Genomic DNA, 20,503 nt, shown 5'->3' on the forward strand with positions numbered 1-20,503 from the left:
AATCAAGCATATAAAAAACATTTCTAAAAACTTTACCGTTTTAAAAATTCTTTTTTTTTTTATTAAATCGTTTAGAAAAATAGTATTTCATATTTCTTATCATACCTGTTTAATTGAATGATTAATATTCTGATAGTGATGTGCCAAATAGAAACTCTGGAGTAGTAAAGGGTGTAAGCCTATCATTTAAAAATGAAGCCAAGCACCAACGACTTGCACTTTCTACTAGTCTTCTTCCTCTCTCTCTCTCTCTCTCTCTCTCTCTCTCGTTTCTCTTAAAAGAGGGGAAAAGGGTGGAAAAAAAGGGGGAAAAAGAAGAAAATTTATCAGATGAGACTAGTTCGCTGAACTTTCTTAAATTTCGACCTAGAAACTAAACTGCATCTTATCCTTTGTAGGCTAAGCGATCTTTTCCTTCCGATCGAGGTTAGTGTTGCCGATTATTTTCTTTTTTCCTTGTTCTATTAGATTAAATTGTAGAATATTCTCTTATTTTTTTTATTTTTTTTGCTCCTACTCCATCTCTTGGTGATATAAAATAGGCCTGTCCTGGACTTGTGATTGCCTGTGGTTTGAGCTAGAAATTAATCGAAGTTTGATATTTTTCTTTCAATTTGTGAAATTAGACTCTTTATCTTGAAGTTACTTGGTGCTTTTTTTTTATTAATATAGTTTGAACCTCTAATTGATGTTTACTTGTTAGTTCTGGTTTAGCTTAGTGTCAGCTGACTTGAGTTAAAGTTGGAATCTGTATTTAGATTAGCCTGATTAAAATTAATTAAGGCTTTGATTTTCTAATTTTGATTAAAAGTCCTATCTCTGGGTTGGCTTACCAGTTACCACTGATACCCTTGGCTGTACTTCTGGCCCATTACTGGTATGCAAGTATGCAACCACCACTAGTTCCAGAAACGTATATCAATTTTAGTGTGTTTCATGTGACAGGTAGCTAGTAATGAGGAAATTGCCACATCTTTACCTTTAATAAGAGCTTATTCGTCTTCACTATTTATAACTTGTATTGCTTGCAAATCTGCACCAGTATATTCTGACTTCCTTTCTAAACCAATCAATTAGGTTTGTGCACCTTCCTGCTCAGAAAAATTAGACATCGTCAACCTAATCTGAATCGGGAATTGTGAAGAAATGGTGGAAGGCCCGAAATTCCCTATCGGTGGGGCCCACTCCCCACTTACTATGGGCCCTACATTTGCTGATATGGGATTCTACCACAAGATGGGCGAGGGCTCTAACATGTCAATTGACAGCTTAAACAGCCTCCAAACCAGTAACTACAATGGATCCCTGGCTGCCATGTCAGTAGATAACAGCAGCGTGGGGTCAACTGACACCCTCCTGAATCACCCCGGCCTCAGGCCTGTTAACCCAGCCAACTACTCAGTCAGCAATAGCGTGTTTAAACCGGGCAAGGTGACCCATGCCTTGATGGATGATGCCTTGGCGAAGGCCCTGATGGACCCCGCTACGCCAACTGAAACATTGAAGGAATATGAAGAGTGGGGTATTGATCTGGGGAAGCTTCATATGGGTAACCCGTTTGCGCAGGGGGCTTTTGGGAAACTGTACAAGGGGACGTACAACGGAGAAGATGTGGCAATTAAGCTACTGGAGAAGCCTGAGAACGACCTCGAGCGGGCCCAATTAATGGAGCAGCAGTTCGTGCAGGAGGTCATGATGCTTTCGAACCTGAGGCACCCGAATATTGTCAAGTTTATTGGAGCTTGCAGGTACGTAAGAGTTAGGGTTAGTCTAGGCAACCGAAGGTTCTAGGTTTAGAATATTGATTTGAGAAGTTTAATGGACAACCGTAATCAAAAGCACTGAAGAAGGAACATCCTGATATACAAGGGGATGGGATGGTACCATATGAACTATTATTACCAGCTTGGCCTTGGACTTATTATTTCTACGAAGTTATTTTCTTGTTTTAGTTTTCTTTTTCTTGAAGAGAGGTTTCGGGTAGCCACCAACTCTAGTAAATTAAACTCAAAATCTGGCTGGAGAACATTATTGTCTAACTACCTACCAATTTTGTAGCTTTCCATTGAAGTCATTGAAAGTATTTACCATTACTTCCATGATATCTAATTGTTCATACAGGTAACTACCATCTGTATAAGTATGTTTCATTCAAAATTCTGACCGGCAAGGATTACTTTTTATACATAACCCAGGAAGCCGATGGTGTGGTGCATTGTGACTGAGTATGCAAAAGGAGGTTCTGTACGGCAATTCCTGATGCGGCGTCAGAACAGGTCGGTCCCACTCAAGCTGGCTGTAAAACAGGCATTGGATGTGGCCAGGGGTATGGCCTATGTGCATGGGCTCGGATTCATCCATAGGGACCTCAAATCTGACAATTTGCTGATCTCTGGTGACAAATCTATCAAAATTGCTGATTTTGGGGTGGCAAGGATTGAGGTCCAGACCGAGGGGATGACGCCAGAAACTGGAACCTACCGCTGGATGGCTCCGTGAGTTTTCTTTCTTATGATTTTTTTTTTTTCATCATAGAGTTGGTACTAGTACATTGCCATGACTATTTTACCTGATAGTGCAAGTGATACATGTGGAGTAAGCATAATCGGTAGCCCTTGGGGATTGCATGAACAAAAGGGAAGTATAAAAACATATGGGTAAATGGCTGTTATCTGGTTCATTTACTTTGTATAAATTTACTTTCATCTGTGTAGTGCACATTATTAAAATGTGCCTGCTGTCAAAGGAAGTTAGTATTGTGGACATGGTAATCAACCTCTGTCGTGCAATACTCTGTAATTCGAATTGTGATACAACACATGGAGTTAATGACCCTGTAGGTGTGCACTGTGCATTATGGTTTTGGTCCAACAAGCTAGATGATTAGAGCTTGACATTCAAAATTCTATTGGTGTGTCCTTGTAAATATTACATAGCGTGTTATACAAAATTATATGGCACGTGTGGAGTTAATGGTGCTGCACACATCAGAAGTTGACCTGGCACTCAGAATGAAAGTACGACTGCAAAATATCAATTATTGAATTAGTATCAATTAATGGGGACACAAGTGAAATGGGGGATATGCCTTCACGAGTTAACTGACAATTTATTTTAGTGCACAAAAAGTTCTATAAAATTGTGAGAAATATTCTTTATCAATTAATAATTGCCAATAATCAATATACAGTCTATATGTGCAAAAATCATCTTGTAAATATATATATATATATATATATATATTTTTTTTTAGAAACTTGGTAGATGCTACCGAGGGTTTGTATTGAATATAAACCGTTCTTACAAATACATCTATCTGCATCATGCAAATTAGAATCGTTACCACACTGGTACTGATCCTAGCTAAATGAAAATACAATTGAAAAGCACCCTATCACATTTTCCTAAACTTGTGAATATTTATTACTAAAATGTTTTTGGGCATTCCAAGCTTCTTGTCTAAATTTCATGAGATGTTCTCTTTTATGTATCGATGAACTGAAATAGGTGCAAAAACCTGTAGTGTACACTTATGATCTTCCTGTAATGTTGAAACAGCACAATGAATTTTTTTTAAGATATCTAAGTTGCATGTATTTCAGAGAAATGATACAGCATAGGCCATACACCCAGAAGGTAGACGTGTACAGCTTTGGCATAGTGTTATGGGAACTTGTCACGGGCATGCTTCCTTTTGCCAACATGACAGCTGTCCAGGCAGCATTTGCTGTGGTCAACAAGGGGGTCCGCCCAACTGTCCCGCAGGATTGCCTCCCAGCTCTGGCTGAAGTCATGACTCGCTGCTGGGATGCAAATCCTGATGCCCGCCCCACCTTCAATGATGTTGTAAGAATGTTGGAGATTTCTGAGATGGAGATTACTAGTACTGTGCGCAGGGCTAGGTTTAGGTGTTGCATCTCCCAGCCCATGACCATGGATTGAAAATAGTTTTATGGCTTCAATTGACAGAGGAAAGTGAGTAAAGAGTGAGTGGTCTGCTGTGTATGTACTGTGGTTGTTGTGTTGTTGTTATTGATAGACTGCAGGCTGGTGGTAGGGAAAATGGTTTATTTAGAGAATTAATTATCTTCCTTTTTTTTCTTTTTTGGGATCCCTCCCCGTTGTTGTATTAAACAGCATAGCCTAAGTTATTTTGTCTTGCTTATGTGTACGCATTGTCAATTTGTCATGCATTTTGGTCTATTTACTATCTAAACTAGGAGAAAATTGGAAAAGAAGTAGAATGCCACTCGTTGCCTTGTCCAAAGAGGGGTAAAATAAAAGAATAGGCAGATAGGAAATGATGTAAATAATTATTTGGAGAAAGCTAACTTCAAAAGGATACAATTATTTGATGATAAAGTGAACCATGTGACATACAAATGTTCATAGCCCGTGTTGAGCCGCCAGATTTGAACAAGAGCGGACAAACGCTGTTTCAATTACACATGAATAGCGCAACTTGGGCAAAAGCCTCACTAGGGATATATGATCTATATAGGAAAGAAACAGCAGAAGATCCACTGGTGAATTGACGAACTGGCCTCCACATTTGACCTGTAAAACAAATATTCCAGAAACCCATGATGAGTAGTGAGTACTGAGGACGATGAAAGATCCTCATTTCAAGTAAGTATACAATTACAAATTGATTCAGTCTTAGATCCAGTGGTTAATTAAAGATAATGCTCTACATATGTTATGTTACGGGTTTAAAATCCGAATGAGAATTTTTTGTGGTTATTAATGGGCGAGTAACCCTTGCTCAAAAAAGAGAGTGCACAATTACAAATGTCTATCATAATTCATAAACAAACCAAACAAAGAGAGAAAAAAAATGAAGAGAACAGATCTATTACATGTGAATGTTTCATTAATGACGCTTCACTTCTTTGATTATGCAGGAGACATTAGGTGATCATCTTGGGAGATATTTAAATAGCTGAAAATATAGAAACAGCAGACCTGAATTAGTCTTAACTTTCTAGAAAGTTTAAAATAATCACGATTAATGAAATTAAAACTATATTCTTGGAGCCATAATAGGAGTATAACTAGGGTGTTCTTAAGTTCACCAAGTTTCTTTGGGAACTTAACTCTAAATTCTATTAGATTAACTTCAAATGATGAATCCAAATCATTGAAACCAATCTACTTAAGAGTAATTTGTCTACATGTGATAATTTTAAATTTCAAAATTAACTTAGTTTAAAGTCAAGCGGTCAAAATTAAAAGGTTTTATCAATTAATTTGCCTAAGCCGATCCTTGAGATTATGAATTTTGCCTAAGCCGAAAGGGGGTCCTGACTTTTGAGGAATTCATATCCTCCGAGACTACGAATGTCTGATTAGATTTGGACCGAAATTCGGGCCAATCCGATCAGATGTGAAATGCACACTGTCCTTGTAATATTCGTACAAATTCTGATTAGACTGAAACCAAACTGTTACTTAGGTGATACGAATTCGACTTTGAGATCACCACCCGAGCTAAACCCGCATGGATCACGTTTGCAAGATGGTCTCATTTACAAAATACAAATAGATGAAGTCCTCTCTCCTCCTGCTATAAACAGATCTGATCTCATTTGCACTCTCTACTACCCAACGGCCTGAACCAAAGCTATTATCAGCAAAATCACCGTTAAGGCTAGATCTTATTAGGTAGACATGCATCCTCTTGATTAGGTTCGAAATTTTAACTCTATGAGATATGTACCTCCTTTTCTAGCATGAGATCCAGTTCCTTTAATCAAGTAAGAGAATCAAGATTGTTCAAAAAGAAATGGTGCTGCCATCTAGTACAATATTGGTTAAAAGTGAAATGCGGTCAGCTTTTGGCATGGCAGGAGAACAACGGTCACATATAAATTACAAGGTCAATTAATAGGAAGAAATCTGCCAACATAACGAACTCTTGATTTTTTAATATGAAGATTTTTTTTAAGTAAAAATTAAACATCAAGTCATTCAATTATTTAATATTTATAAATAATTTTCATTCATATTTGAAACATGCAACTTCATATTTTGAAGATTTGTAATGGCTGGTTTTCTAAAGAATAATTATATTCATCTCCGCACTCCAGTCCCCCCTTTCTCTACACCTCAGTAGAAGAAGGTTGTTCTATGGTCCCCATTAATTATATGGTTCTCAATTTCTCAATCCCTGTAATTGTCTCCACGTCAACCTTTATAGATATAAATACTACAAAAATAATAAATTAATACTTGCAAAATAAGATATTAACAATTGCATGTGTAACTTGATATGATGATCCTTCTTTTCCAGTCCCCATGTCAACCTTCCTCTAATGAAGTAGTAGGACCTCGTATCTCCGCATCAACCTTCATATAACAAAATAGTTGACCTCGTAGGTATAAATACTTCATGCGTAACTTTATATGATCAAACGTCATAAGATTAAACTTTGTATAATGTATATACATATAAATACTTTAGTGAATAGGTATGAATACTTTTAATACTTGATATTAATACTTTCAAACGTCATCCAACAATATATGTAAAAAAATATTAAGTACGGCGGCCCCCCTAGATAGTTATGGCAAAATAGATATTTGTAGAAAACATGTATGGTCTCCCCTAGTCCCCTCCCCCATTTAGTTTGAGTGGTCCCCATAGGTACTTATGGTGCGAGGACAGTTTGAGAGATTTGGTTGGGAACCAATTAAAATACTTTGTGCTTATGTATAGAAACTTATGTGCATACATATAAATATTTTTGTTCATAAATATTAATACTTTAGAAATTGTGCAGGGACGATACGAATTATATAAGAAAATTGTGTGAGGACCATCCCTCCAGGTTAGTTATAGAAGTTATGTGTGGAGCCAGTACGAAAACAAAAGTGCGGGAACAGTTATCAACGTTCTTTTTTAAATTATAAATAAGCCCTAGAGATTATAGTACATACAGATTAGAGGTTATATTCGTTTGTCATAGTACAATAATTATATTATAATCATTTGTTACTTGATAAACATAATTCTTCTTTAATTTCCACAACTTCCAATGTAGTTGTCTATTTTGCGCTATCAGTAATAAAATATTACATATTACTATAAAATAAGTTTTGCAGATAACAAATACAACAATAACAAAAGGTAACTTCTAATCAAAAGCCCCAACATGGTCGAATTTAGTTTTTAGTTTTTAGTTTTCTCATTTGAGATGACTGCGATTACTATTATGAGCCTGCAAACAAAGAAATAAAAGAAGGGACATCCTACCCACATAACACTATATGTACGGTTCATTCATCTAATAATATCAATAGATGTCTGCCTACTCTTTCTTGACCCGATTTCTAGCAGCCTTGGCAGTGCTGGATCGCTCGGCCTGTGAGAATGCAATACATACTTGCATGCATACTGTCACCAGAGCTAGACCAATTGTGGTGAAACAAACACCTTTCCATGTAGAAAGAAGTTGGCTCCATCTAAAAAATCTAAATGTGGTATAAGATAGAATACTTGACCAGAATATCACCACCTACTCAGAAAAACCATTTACAGCTCAGTGAGAGAGAGAGAGAGAGAGAGAGCTCCTAGGAATAAGAGAGACAACAAAAGACCCTCGACAGTCACTGTCAAGATTTTCAAAATAGAAAAAAAAAAAAAATCCTCTTTTATTTTTTCATTTCTCGCAAATGAAACCAAAATTTTATCTGTTGCAAGCACCACTGGCGACCAATTTTTTTTGAAATATTTGCAACTAACACCCTACAAGTTTTTAAAATTTTGACAACTATCTGCCAACCTCCGATAAGCATTTCTTTCATAAGCCCAAACCAAATTAAATAAAATGGACCAGATTGAAGTAAGACAGCATGGAAAAAAACAATTTGTCATCTTTATTATTGTCTTAACCTTTTCGCGGTATTCTGCAAATATACCAAACCAGTCCATATTGTTTGCAAAAAGGAGAAAAAGTAATTGAAGAAATAATAAACAACGGTTAGGAAAAAGTTTTCTTACCACCAACGATTTAACTGGACGCCCTAGCTGTCTAACCTCACCGCCAAAAGAACCCTCTGCTATATGTTTATCCAACAAAGCATCCTGCCATTTAAAACAAAAAACAAAACAATAATTAGTGAAGAATTGGTTCCTAGTTTGCTGCAAGCAAATAAAAACATTAAAATAAAAAAGCATGCCTTTGCCACAAATAGATCCCTACACCACTGTGCTACCTCATCATCTGTTGGGGGCAACTCACTCATGGCACGTCTTTTCATGTGCACATGAACCTGCATGCAACAGAGATTGAGTCTAAGATTTGCATAAAAAATAATTAGTGTTTTAAAATGCGGTTTTGTTCATGCATGCGGAAGACCACTACATATCGCATATGCGGATTTTCATGCGGATTTATATATGTGGATTTTAAAATAAAAATTCACGTATATTTATATATTCATATATTTGAATTTATTTCCACATAATGACATAACCAACAATAGTTTTTTAACTTTTTTCACATAAATTTTAATTAAAATACAATCAAATTATCAAAATCGTATGGGAGGACTACATGACCGCATATTTCAGTCCGCATGGCTGCATTTTTAATCCGCATGACTGCATATTCGGACCGCATATGCGGCCGCATGGTCAAAACCGCATGGGTATTCTGAGCACGGCTGCCGACCGCATACGCATATGCGGCCCATGCGGCCGCATTTTAAAACACTGAAAATAATGGGGGGTCTTTTTAGCAATTAAACCACTATATTTCAACATTATTACATGTTACATCTGAAGTTTTAACAACTAACCTTAGCAATTAGATGGACATATTGACAACTTTGGCCCACAGTCAATTCATCTTTTTAAAACACAGTGAGCTAAAAATTAAATCATGGCAATTTGGCCCACACTCTAATGAAAGTTTCTATTAACCATTTTTTTTTCTAAGGTTAGCATTAGCTGCAAACAATACCAAATAATGCTGGGTCACAGTCACAACCACAAGAAACATGCGTCCTTTTTGCATATAGAATTAAAAATGTTCTAGATAATTGCACAAGTTACATCATGCTTTCTTACCACTGATGACTGACCCCTGAGAATCCTCATCATTGTAGGAGAAGGTTGGTTTTCAGGAATAATTACAGTTGTGTCATATATGGCTGGAACAAATGACCTCGTTGTGCTTACAGCAGTAACAAATCCCTGAAAAATATTTAATAGTCAAAGAGGAGGACATGTTACAAAAGATGCATGCAATTAGTTCAATAAAAAAAAAATTGTATGTTTTATTCAACAACAAAAATCTATTGTACATAGAGCTAACATGTATTCAATATTAATTGACATTGACCCATATCTTTAGTGCTGTCCAAATCTGGTGCTCTTCTCACCTGATAGCATTACTGGTAAATATAGTCCAATTGAACAAAGATGCCCTGGATTTAAGCTTAAAAATAATATTCAGTTGTGCATTGCCAAGCCACCCAACAGAACCAGTCCAAACTGTCCAATAGAATTTGGATGGTTCAGGATACTCTGCTATCCTGCTATCCAATGAGCTGTTAACAGCACAATGGAATGCCTTAATTATCAGGAATGGCCCCTACAGAGTCCAAAACATTTCAGTATTGTCCCTGTGAAATCAAGTATGCACATGCCCCACTAAACATAAGCCTGCTCCCTTGTTTCACTAAATTCCATAAATGTACCAAAAGCTCCCGCTTTTGTTCTTTGTTGTGCAGAGATACAGAGTGATGCAAGGGGTCAATCAGTATCCATTGTAGCCTATATGTTACATGGCTATCCATGATGTTTCTCATATTTAAGGGTCCTACAAAATACTAAGCAAGTATGAAGTAATGCAGGGTTACACATTTAATTAAACTCAAACCAAACAGCACAAGTCATAAACGTAGAAAAAAGCAACCTATTGTTGCCTGAACCAGGGTAACACACCAACAAATAATTTCATACAAAAAACATGCTTAATACTGCTAATAAAGAACACGCTTAAAGCTGTTAAACAGGACATTCAGTAAAAAAAGTACATAAGAACCAAGAGGCATGTCGAAAGAAAAGAGAGGCATTTATGCTTATACAGACTAAGCAAATTACATTCTTGGCTTGTTGGGTCGAAAAAATAAGTAAGTTCAACAGCACATTGATCCAGCAAGGTATACAGTAACGAACGAAGTTGTAAAACCACAACAAAGCTGCTATTTAGAAGCTTAACCAAAAGACTGTTCGATAAACAAGTTAAACACACGATATTTTGGTTGCTTGCAAGAAAGAAAGAAAAAAATTGCATGAGGCCAACTGATATACCAGGAAAAGGATAGACAGGACCAGAAACAGCAAAATGTTGAAAAAAGGAGGTGATCAAACAATGAATGGAAAGGTATGCCAGACCAAACTACTGCTAGCGGGTTTGCAAATAACTTTCAGTAGCTGAAAACATTTTGCAATTAAACAAGGCATAAGCTCATCCAAGCACTAGCTTACCTTCGTGCGAGGAACAAGAACATTTCTGGGAATGTGCAGGCCGTTAGCAGCAGCATACTCTTGAGCAGCCAAGAGTTTGGCAGGGGTGAAACGGGTCCCTTCCACGAACAGTGCCAGCCACAATGGCAAAGGGAAGTCTTCCAACCGTTTCAGACCTACCTGTATTAACATTACAATTGTATGGCACATTTTTTACTTTATTGTTCTTTTCTGGAAATCATATAGCAGAGAGTATCTCCCACAAGAGAGTGGTTCCTGGAGCTTCAGAAAGAACCAAGGATGTCATACTATACTGCTCATACCCGTAACAATCAGTTTGTGTTGACCAGTATTGCTTAATTCATTTTCACTAATGGGTTTTATAGGTGCCTGTTGTGATGTACTGATAAAGTACCCTTGCCATACAATTTAAACTTGAAAATGCCAGACAAGTGCACAATTGTGCAAAAGCAGGAAAAATAACTGTCGGGGACATTTCAGGTTAGTCACCAAACTATTAAAACACCTGAAAGAAAAAGATCAAATAATACCTTCAGTGTCCTCTCATCCTTGGCCCAGCTTCTCTCCAGAAAGAGGTACTCAGCAAACCACATTGACCAGCCGATAACCTGCAATAACATAATCAGTAAGGGGGGGTGTGCTGGTTTTGAATTTGCACAATATATATTAAAACCTTTTATTATCTAGAATAACAAAAAATCTTAGCACAGATGGTCATGATAAAATTAAAAAAAAATGCTCACGGGAAGAAACTTCGACGATTTCTTCATGACAGCCAATGCGCCACCAAGACAACCTGCACGCTGACAGAAGCAAGGTGTGTTTTATTTTTTTTCCTTGGGGCTCCAGGGAGGGAGAGAGAGCTCTGCGAAGTTTTTAAGAGAGAGAGAGAGAGAGAGAGAGCACCTCAGCTAATACCCAACCTACAAGCCAGTCAATATCGCTTCTGTGATTCGATACTAGAAGTGCATGTTCTTTGCCTACAACCATTCAACATGTCCTTTAATTCATATTTTCTTTTGTTTGATTTTTATTTCGGTTGAAATCAGTCACAAAAGCCATGAGTTGATATCATGTCGGGCAAACCAGGTATCTTTTAGGTCTGATACATATCACAAAGCGCACTAAATACAAATAAAAACAAAAATAATACAGACAGTTTTGAGGATAAATGTCAGTAGTTACCCATTGAGTTGAATATCTCAGCATCACCATAGAGTTCAACCTATATAGGCAGGCAAAAGCTATGTAAGAATATAAATTGAAGAAAAATAAATATTTATCTGACACACATAGAAAGCTAAGACAAATTTCTGAACTAATGCAAGGTTTCAAATCAATGGAGAGCTTGATACAATGAATTCCCTCGAGTTTGGCTAATATGAGTTCACAAGTCCTCTTTGAGCTCAGTCAGACCTTTAATTTTATAATTACCAAACCATCACAAAACCATAAAATTGGAGTTCTTTTCATAAAAGATCAACATGTGGGAAAATTAATACTCTACATCACAAGAGATGTACGATTCATTTGTTACATGATCAACTGGATGAAAATCAACTGTTCATTTCAATCAATTTGGTTTGTTTTTTCTTTGACTTCTTGATCTTATACAAATTGAACTCCAAATTTTACAGTAGTCGAGCATAAGTGGCTTGTGACATTTAACAAGATCAGTGGTGCACAGCTAGAAGAATTAAAAAAACTTAGCTGCGCTTACATGCATAAATAGAAAAATGAATGAAATCCTTAGTGTAGAGAAAAATGCAGTATCATGGCTAGCAATTTAAAATGGAATATAAAAAACAAAAAGAGATGAAATTTCTTTTAACAAAATTCAAATTTTAGGTTTCAACTTTGTTACCTTTACACCAGCCCACCAATCTACAAGCCAAACAAGTTGCAACCATAGTAATTCAGACAATTGTCGGTTTATTCTCCTATAGAGATTCCTTGCGAAAGGCCTTATTATCACAAAGAGGATAGCCTATTACACCAACAACAAAAAAGGATAAAAAACCATCCTTCCTCGTACCTTTATATCTTAGCAAGATTGCAAATAACACCCAACTCTTCTTAAACTGAAAAAAAAAGAACTAAACATACTAGGATTTGTTATTTAGTTAAATTGTGAGTCCACTAGTTCCTACAAGACTCTTGGTAAAGGGCCTTATCACACAAAGAGACGAACCTATTGCAAAAAAGACTAAAAAATTGCTTCAAATCAAAGCTATTTTTTTAAGAGAAAACATTAAAGATGTGGGAAATAATCCTAATAATCTACCCTAGTTCTAAGCAGCACACAGCTCATTGTGTAGTTTACAAATGAAATCAAACAATTAAAATTAAAGTCAAGTCAGGCAAAAGAAAGATTAAATTGCCTCTAATTATATGATTCTAACTTAACCAATCAAGTCATAACCAGTTTATGCAAACTGGGAAATCTACATACTTTTTTTCTGGCTTCTATTTGTTTAGTATGGCCTTGTAAGTATAGGTTACTAGCAATAAGAGGAAAGTCGTCAACATTTAGCAAAATAAACCTTTTCCATCACCAAATCTAAAAGATTTGTATTATAATTTCACCCATAACTATCCCCAAAAGAGCACAGTACCAGTAGCTGATATGGGATAAGGTGAATGTTATCTACATTGTAAAATTAACAAAATTTTGGGTCCAACTTGCAATAATTCAGAAATTTGTATTGATTTACTTTTTTCACCAACAATGAAGTAATAGCATCCAATTTCTAAGTCTCTAAGAGCCAGATCATTCACTGTAAAACCAAAACAATAGGAAAACTGAACAAGACAAAGGGAATTGGGTATGACCTGAACGCAATTAATGACTAAACCGGAGAGAAGGAAAAGTAGTCCAAAGGGAACCAATAACAGCACCGCAGGGACCGCCATGAATCAAAGCTCCCGCGGGAATTGGGAGGAAATTTGGCGTAATTTGTTTTCATTTTTAGCCTTTTTATTTGATAAGTTTTGACGGGGCTTCAATTGCCAGGTCACACTACTATTGAGTTGCCCAAGTTGGTGAGCGTAGTCGTACATTCTGCGTTGGAAATTTTCTCAATCTCTTTTATTATATTATAGTTTACAACTTACAAGGCAGTTACAATGATTAGTCGACGACTGGTGGATTACTTCAAGTTCAAGGGTATTTTGTACAGTGATTAGTCGGCCGCTGTACCGATTATTCGGCCGTCAAATTTTATTAATTTGTTGTTAAATTAAATTGGATAATTATATCTTTCCTCATTTGATTTTTTCCTATTTTTTTTTTCCAACTAGCTATTTTTTTCTCTAACTATAATTACTAATTTTAACTACCTGGTGGTCCATACAAATTAATTAGCAGATTTTGTCTTCCTTTATTTTTTTTCTCTCTCCCTCCCTCTCCCACCTTCATCTCTCTCACCTCCGCCTTCACCTTCATTTTTTCATCGATAAGCTCTCTCTCTCTCCCATCTCGAAATGATAAATACGATAAGCTCCCTCCCTAGCCTCTCCCACCTCTGCCTTCGCTTTTCCATCTTTGCCTGTTGCTCCCGCTTTAGCGGACGTTCTGCCGAAGATCATCCGTCACTCCATCTCAATCAATCATGTCTCTGCCGAATATGAATACTTCAATGTGTATGAATGAATACTTTATATACTCCATTCTAATCAGGCACACCTCCGCCGAGTCAGATCTATCATTTGTCGATCGTCTCAAAATGAGTGCTAAATGGATCGAGTTCAATTAATTTTGTCTTTGTGGATGCAATTAACCCCTTTCGTGTCTATGTTCATCTTCCTCATGCAGTAGCGAGTTATTTGCAAATAACAAAACTTCATTAATGGTGAATTAGACCAGTGCGTACTAAGTACTAAGAAATAACAGAAAAACAAATTTTGAAAAAAAAATAGAGGTATATGAATGAATACTTGATGTCTTAGATATGAATATTTAAACGTGTATGAATGAATACTTGATATCTTAAATATGAATACTTCAACGTATATACATGAATACTTAATATCTTATGTATGAATACTTCAACGTACATGTATGAAACTATGAATACTTCAATGAAGTATATTTTGTTTCTTTTAAATATTGTTTCTTTTGTAATATTTTAATTACATGATCTGTAAAATTTGATATATTATTTTTGTTTTGATAGTGAAACATGTGGCAACTATTTTTTATTTTCAAAAAATAAAATTGAACTAGAAAACAATAAGACAGTGTTCAATACTATTCGGATGCTCTTGTAAAATTAATCGAGGTATGCACATATGCTTATAATACTCTTGATGCATGAACTATTTACACTTACATGATGAGGTATGAATATTTACTTGATGAGATATGAATACTTGCACGACAATGTATGAATATTTTTTAAAATATTTTTACTATTTTTTTAGATTTATTGAAAATCATTGTTTTTGGATGGTCCAGAATTTTCAGATCAAGTGATTTTCTAAATATCTAAAAAAATAGTAAAAAAAATTTCAAAAAATGTAAAATTTGGTCTCCAAACACATATTAATATGGAGAACAAGATGAACAGTTCGGATCGACCGTTAGAATTTTGAAAAGTCAAATATTGAGCCGTATTACGGACCAACCCGTGATATGCATAGTACCATAGACTCACTCATAAAATATATATACACATTAAAAAGGGATACATTTTTTTTTTGTAAACTTTTGTAATTAGAACAAACTCATCGGCTTCAAGCCTTCAAGATATAATGACAACTATTTGTACAGCAAGTCGGAAACGAAATTTACTCTGTATTAATTTGTACAGCAAGTCAGCAAGTAGGAAACGAGCTATTAATAGGCTTTAATATTTTAGCTGTAGAGAGATGACGACCGAAACCAGCTATTTATCAAGACTTCAGCATATCACAATTCTTAAAGTTGTACCATTAATGTGATTTACCAAAATCATACTTCTTTTAGTTAACTGCTGGAAATGTCTGGTTATCCAAAAGGACCAAAACTCATCCAGATACATATATATATATATATATAAAGAGAGAGAGAGAGAGAGTAAATAAGTATACAACATAGATGCAGAACAGCATAAAAATACTCTCAACCACGTTACAGGTACAAGACCCCTAAGAGATCTATGGCAACAAAACAAAGTTAAACTTATAAAATTAATCTAACAGCAGAAGCAGCAATACTACGATCATAATTGGAGTTATTGAATCTACATAACTACTCTTCGCTTAAAAAAGAAAAGACAATTTATACACTCACCTAACATTCAAATCCAGCTCTCCGCCAGAATCATCCCCGTCATCATCCTCCTCATTTTCATCATTGTTTAAGAAATCCTCGTCCCCTTCCTCTTCCTCCGCCGCATTATTATCCCCATTCTCATTCTCATTAGCATTAGCAGCATTTACCCCACTGTGACTAGCATTCCCTGCCCAGCTACCCTGACGCATCAACTCCAGATCATGCGTATCCTCCCCTCGTATGGTGGCTGCATGACCATGCATGGATGCAGACAAATGAGTGGGGCCCATCATGTCAGCCTGTGCTGCTGAAGCAGCCATCTGGGCAGCCGCCTTCTGTCGGGCCTCAATATCTGCACGAGTCTCAAAAGCTAGGCACTTCTCGTTTTGGACCAGCAACTGCTCGAGGTGGAGGCGCTCCTCAGAGCGGAACTCCCCGAGGGAGCGTTTGCGCGTCATGATGTTGAACGCTAACACCTGCTTCTCAAAGGTCGAAGTGAACTCGGCTATCTTCACCAGGATGTTGTGGTCCCACTGCAGCAACCTGGATGGGGCCTGCCCCGTCTTGTCGCTTTCTACCATCCTATCATCCTCCTCAGCCTCATAATCCGACACCACATGATATGGCAACAACCTGCTCACATGACTCGTTCTTTAGAACAACGGCCTTAAAGGAACCAGTTAAGCTTGAACGATACAAATTTGGTACCGAAAATTGACAAGCATTTGGTCAGATCATTGTTCGAATAGTGGGCCTCAAGCAAAGACATTTCACATTTTGCACTGAGAAGCTTTGCACTGGCTTCAATTTTGGCAAACTAACAATTAATCAGAGAAGACCCTTTAGTAAGGGCCACTCAATATAGACAAAGTTAGAGAACTGCAACAGATTAATTGAGAAGTCGGTAGATAACAGCATGCATGTATGACACAAAGTGGATCTCAAGGGAAATTTTATGAAATATAACAGCTCAAATTGAACATTATCCCCTAATTCCTGGAATAAATTCAATTGAAGTAACAGCCCAAGCCATTACATAGGATTAACACTCCAAATGATGATAATTCAATCTAAACTCTGAAATTGCACTCTTTAATTGTAAAAAGGAATTCCTGAATTGAATTAAGTTCTGCTTGAATTCTACACTTCGTCAAGCAAACGCCCTCCAAATGACCTCCTCTTTGTATATAACAGCAGGCATATATGACACAAAGTGGATCTCAAGGGAATTTTCATGAACTATAATAGCTCAAATTGAACATTATCCCCTAATTCCTGGAATCAATTAAATTGAAGTAACAGCCCAAGCCATTACATAGGATCAACACTCCAAATGATGATAATTCAATCTAAACTCTGAAATTGCACTCTTTAATTCTAAAAAGGAATTCCTGATTGAATTAAGTTCTGCTTGAATTCTACACTTAGTCAAGCAAACACCCTCCAAATGATCTCCTCTTTGTTATTAGCCTGTCCCAGCAGCACATAACCAATAACCATAGAAATGCAACAAATTAGGAAAGAAAAAGAACTAACCTGTTAACAGCATCCTCAATTGAAGTGAATGGGGTTTTGACATCAGGGTTGCACACCCTGATTGCATCCTGAAGGGCCATCTCTATTTCGGGGTTCCTAACCTGAGGCGCAGAAGGCGCAGCAGATCTCGCCATTTGCTGTTGCAACTGCACTTGTGACAGCTGTCCTTGTTGTAATTGTGCTTGTGCGAACTGGATGGATCGAAACCCTGGGGCACGGAGGTGAGCATCGATGTTGGAAGGGAAGCGGGCCATGGCTTGCTGTAACTGCGATTGCTGTAAATTGGGCTGCTGTATGTGCGGTCTCGGGCGCTGTTGCTGCTGCTGTTGCATCAGAAACAACTGTTGCTGTAAGAGCAGATGCTGCTGCTTCTGAGCCGCCGCTCCGGCCGCACCGGTGGCGGGATTTGTGTTCCCTTCTTCCATTTTTGTTATCGCTTTAAAATTTTGCGCTGTGACAATACAGCCCAGGCAAAAAACACGGAGAGCACAAGATATTGAGAAAATGTAACCACTGGGTCAAGCACTTGACGAGAGTTCATCTAATTACCCGAAATTACTTGTAAAATATATACAAGCAATCACAGTCAAGTATCACAAAGAAGTAGAAATAAGGGTGTTCATCTAATTACCTGAAATTGCTCCAATTAGCACTTGATGAGAGTCTCAATCGGTACCAAAGCGGTGGTCGGGCTTTGCTTGCCTCTGTCTCCTCCAGTGGTCAATTAAATTGTGTCCCTACAATTAGAGAAGTCATGAATAACAAAATTTGAATTGCCCAAAAAAAACATCATAATCTGTCTAGAAAACACAGGATTTAAACTTGTATTTATACTCTTCACATCTAAAAATAGAAATATCTGTCTCTCTGAATTTCACAAAGGTGGAATAAAATATTAATTTATTTAGACCAATTCATTTGCTCAAAAAGATAATTTAATCCATTTACCAAACTTATATGATTCATATTTTCTACATCACAAACAAGTACAACTAAGAGAGTCAGTTTCTTACCAGAAACTGCTCCAATCAGTTCTTGACCAGAGTCGATAGGTGCCAAAGCAGTGGTTGGGATTTGCTTGCCTCTGTCTCCTCCAGCCTCACCTATCGATCGACTTTGAAGCTTATGGGCAAAGTTAACAGAGATGGCAAGGGGAAAAAAGACGTGCGACCGGGTTTGAGCAACAAGAGGGGAAGAGGACGACTGGGTATAAGGCTCACAAAATCGAAACCGGCGGCCCTTCTCTCAATCGTCGGCTATGTCGACGGAGATTTGTCTCTCTCCTCGCCTCCATCTTCGCTTTTTTTTTAGCTGTAACTGTAAGAGAGATGGCGTGCCTACGGGCTTTGGAAATTGGAAACGGACAGCCCTCGATCGTTCTTTTAACTTGGCACGAATCTCAAAGAAAATATAATACTGGCTGCGCCATCCCCGATTAGGCACTGTTTTGAGTTAATCTGGTCCGTCCGTTTCAATTTGCTTACGAAAATGCCTATGTTGTTGGAATTCGTATCCTCTGAGATATCTCAAACTTTGCGTGACTTTATGGAAAATCTCAACCTTTTAAATACGTTCTTCACGAATCTCAAAACACACATAATACTGACCCCTACATCACCCCGAATAGGCACCGGACACGTCGGTCACGCAAAAGTTGAGATATCTCAGAGGATTCGCACTCATGTTGTTGTCCAATGCGGACGCTGCTATGGGATCTTATGCAGCACATGGCAAGCATGCCTGTGCTCTCCCTCGTGTATTCTTTGCGGAATGATATGCGATTTTGTTTCAACAACAAGAAGTTATCCTTTATTCGGTCCCTTCAGCTTCTGACACGGTACACGTTGGAGACATTGTCTTATTGTTGGCAGAAGATCCTGATTTTTAAATTCAGATAAAATCACACAAAAAACAGAGAGGAGAGGGTAACAAAATACATACTGGTTCAAATAAGTTTTAGAGTTCATTTGATACTAAAGTGGTCAAAAAGTAAATATATTAAAATTAATTTAAATCGATAGCTAGATTCGTTTATCTTTTATCACTTGATCTAGTATATATTCAATGAAATCTATTTTTTTTTAAATTGTATACGGACGCATTTCTCGTAAAAAAACAAAATTAATATTTTGAATTGTATATTTGGATTTTATATTTATAATTATAAATAAAAGTGAGATTTTAACATTTTGTACGTAGCATTTGAAACTCTATAAAATATTCCTACTCGTGACTCGTGAGATGCTATTATGAAATTTTTTTTATAAACCATTATTAATTAATTCAAATTTAGCGAACCATCATGATTGTTTTTTTTTTTGAAAAACTACAAAGACCAAATGGTCATTTCGATCTCCAAAATTATTTTTTTCTCAAACCAAAATGGCCATTCGGTCTCACCAATTTTTCACTTTTTCTCCACTTTTCCTTGGTGGCCGTCATAGAAGATCCGGAAAAAAAAATTGGTCTAGACCGAATACTCTATCCAGTCTTGCATCAATTTTTCACTTTTTCTTGGTGGCTGCCATAGAAGATCCGAAAAAAAATATTTAATATCAAGACCGAATAAGATCAAACAAAATCAAAAAATATACTCAGATCCACCTGCTAGTTTCTTTCATTATTTTATTGCCCTTTCTAATATTAACAGAGTATCTTGGAAAGTTTAAACCATGAAAGTTTATTTACAATATATTATTTGTTAAACGAGTTGGGTTAAAATGCATCATTGGTTTTGTGCTCCAACCATATCCCATGTCTCTATCTCCGTTTACAAAGTTCAAATAGTCGATCCGAACCGTTCATCTTGTTCTACATATTAAAATGTGCTTAGAGACCAAATTTTTTCTTTTTAACCCTTCTCTTGTTAAACATGCAAACTGATTTGGTATTTAGTTAAAAATGAATCAAGCCTTGCCGTGAAGATTTGAAATTGAAATAGAATACTAAATCAAGTTGTCAAGATAAAATAAAGAAAAACGCGCATTTTAAGGATCATTAAAACTATGACTTAGATTATAACAAAATGATCCAATTAATGTTGAATACTTCTTTTATTCTTGTTAATAATTGGTATCAAAATAATAAAAGAAGAAGTAAACAAGTCCTAGTTGCTCTTTGCATGCCACCATAATTAATGTGCCTTGTTTTTGTCATGTGAAAAGAAAACCATAAAATTTTGAGTTTATGTTATAAAATAAAATAAACTAAAATGA

At 36.5% G+C, this 20,503-nt stretch overlaps 3 protein-coding genes across 5 annotated transcripts; 1 reads left to right on the forward strand and 2 right to left on the reverse strand.

Moving 5' to 3' along the window:
- Positions 1–169: 169 nt before the first annotated feature.
- Positions 170–4,165, forward strand: LOC144569246 (serine/threonine-protein kinase STY13-like). Its single transcript, XM_078319501.1, has 4 exons — positions 170–426; positions 1,078–1,748; positions 2,196–2,495; positions 3,603–4,165. The coding sequence occupies exons 2-4, from the start codon at positions 1,147–1,149 to the stop codon at positions 3,940–3,942; spliced, it is 1,242 nt and encodes a 413-aa protein (XP_078175627.1). The 5' UTR covers positions 170–426; positions 1,078–1,146; the 3' UTR covers positions 3,943–4,165.
- A 2,902-nt stretch (positions 4,166–7,067) lies between these two features.
- On the reverse strand, positions 7,068–13,496 carry LOC144569247 (1-acyl-sn-glycerol-3-phosphate acyltransferase PLS1-like). Of its 3 annotated transcripts, XM_078319502.1 has the most exons (11): positions 13,331–13,495; positions 12,363–12,485; positions 11,684–11,723; positions 11,405–11,478; positions 11,242–11,301; positions 11,029–11,106; positions 10,499–10,657; positions 9,074–9,199; positions 8,182–8,274; positions 8,003–8,086; positions 7,068–7,517 (listed from the first exon to the last, which is right to left on the reverse strand). In XM_078319502.1, the coding sequence occupies exons 1-11, from the start codon at positions 13,409–13,411 to the stop codon at positions 7,311–7,313; spliced, it is 1,125 nt and encodes a 374-aa protein (XP_078175628.1). In that variant the 5' UTR covers positions 13,412–13,495; the 3' UTR covers positions 7,068–7,310. The 3 variants fall into 3 exon arrangements, with proteins under 3 accessions (XP_078175628.1, XP_078175630.1, XP_078175629.1); XM_078319504.1 differs by lacking the exon at positions 10,499–10,657 and having other exon boundaries at positions 13,331–13,496; XM_078319503.1 differs by lacking the exon at positions 9,074–9,199 and having other exon boundaries at positions 13,331–13,496.
- A 2,114-nt stretch (positions 13,497–15,610) lies between these two features.
- Positions 15,611–18,635, reverse strand: LOC144569686 (uncharacterized). The gene is made up of 4 exons (XM_078320138.1): positions 18,302–18,635; positions 17,920–18,025; positions 17,289–17,739; positions 15,611–16,385 (listed from the first exon to the last, which is right to left on the reverse strand). Exons 3-4 carry the CDS (start codon positions 17,711–17,713, stop codon positions 15,767–15,769), a joined length of 1,044 nt encoding a protein of 347 aa, XP_078176264.1. The 5' UTR covers positions 17,714–17,739; positions 17,920–18,025; positions 18,302–18,635; the 3' UTR covers positions 15,611–15,766.
- Positions 18,636–20,503: the final 1,868 nt, after the last annotated feature.

The sequence above is a fragment of the Carex rostrata genome, chromosome 18 (assembly GCF_964058835.1).
Source record: "Carex rostrata chromosome 18, lpCarRost1.2, whole genome shotgun sequence".
In the NCBI taxonomy this organism is placed as follows: Eukaryota; Viridiplantae; Streptophyta; class Magnoliopsida; order Poales; family Cyperaceae; genus Carex; species Carex rostrata.

Coding starts and splice junctions, on each gene's coding strand:
- LOC144569246 (XM_078319501.1), top strand. CDS start 1,147: ATGGTGGAAGGCCCGAAATTCCCTATCGGTGGGGCCCACTCCCCACTT. Junction 1,749..2,195: donor AAGTTTATTGGAGCTTGCAG/GTACGTAAGAGT, acceptor TACATAACCCAG/GAAGCCGATGGTGTGGTGCA. Junction 2,496..3,602: donor ACCTACCGCTGGATGGCTCC/GTGAGTTTTCTT, acceptor CATGTATTTCAG/AGAAATGATACAGCATAGGC.
- LOC144569247 (XM_078319502.1), bottom strand. CDS start 13,411: ATGGCGGTCCCTGCGGTGCTGTTATTGGTTCCCTTTGGACTACTTTTC. Junction 12,486..13,330: donor TAGTCATTAATTGCGTTCAG/GTCATACCCAAT, acceptor TTGGTGTAATAG/GCTATCCTCTTTGTGATAAT. Junction 9,200..10,498: donor TTCTTGTTCCTCGCACGAAG/GTAAGCTAGTGC, acceptor AATATTTTTCAG/GGATTTGTTACTGCTGTAAG.
- LOC144569686 (XM_078320138.1), bottom strand. CDS start 17,713: ATGGAAGAAGGGAACACAAATCCCGCCACCGGTGCGGCCGGAGCGGCG. Junction 16,386..17,288: donor ATTGAGGATGCTGTTAACAG/GTTAGTTCTTTT, acceptor TCATGTGAGCAG/GTTGTTGCCATATCATGTGG.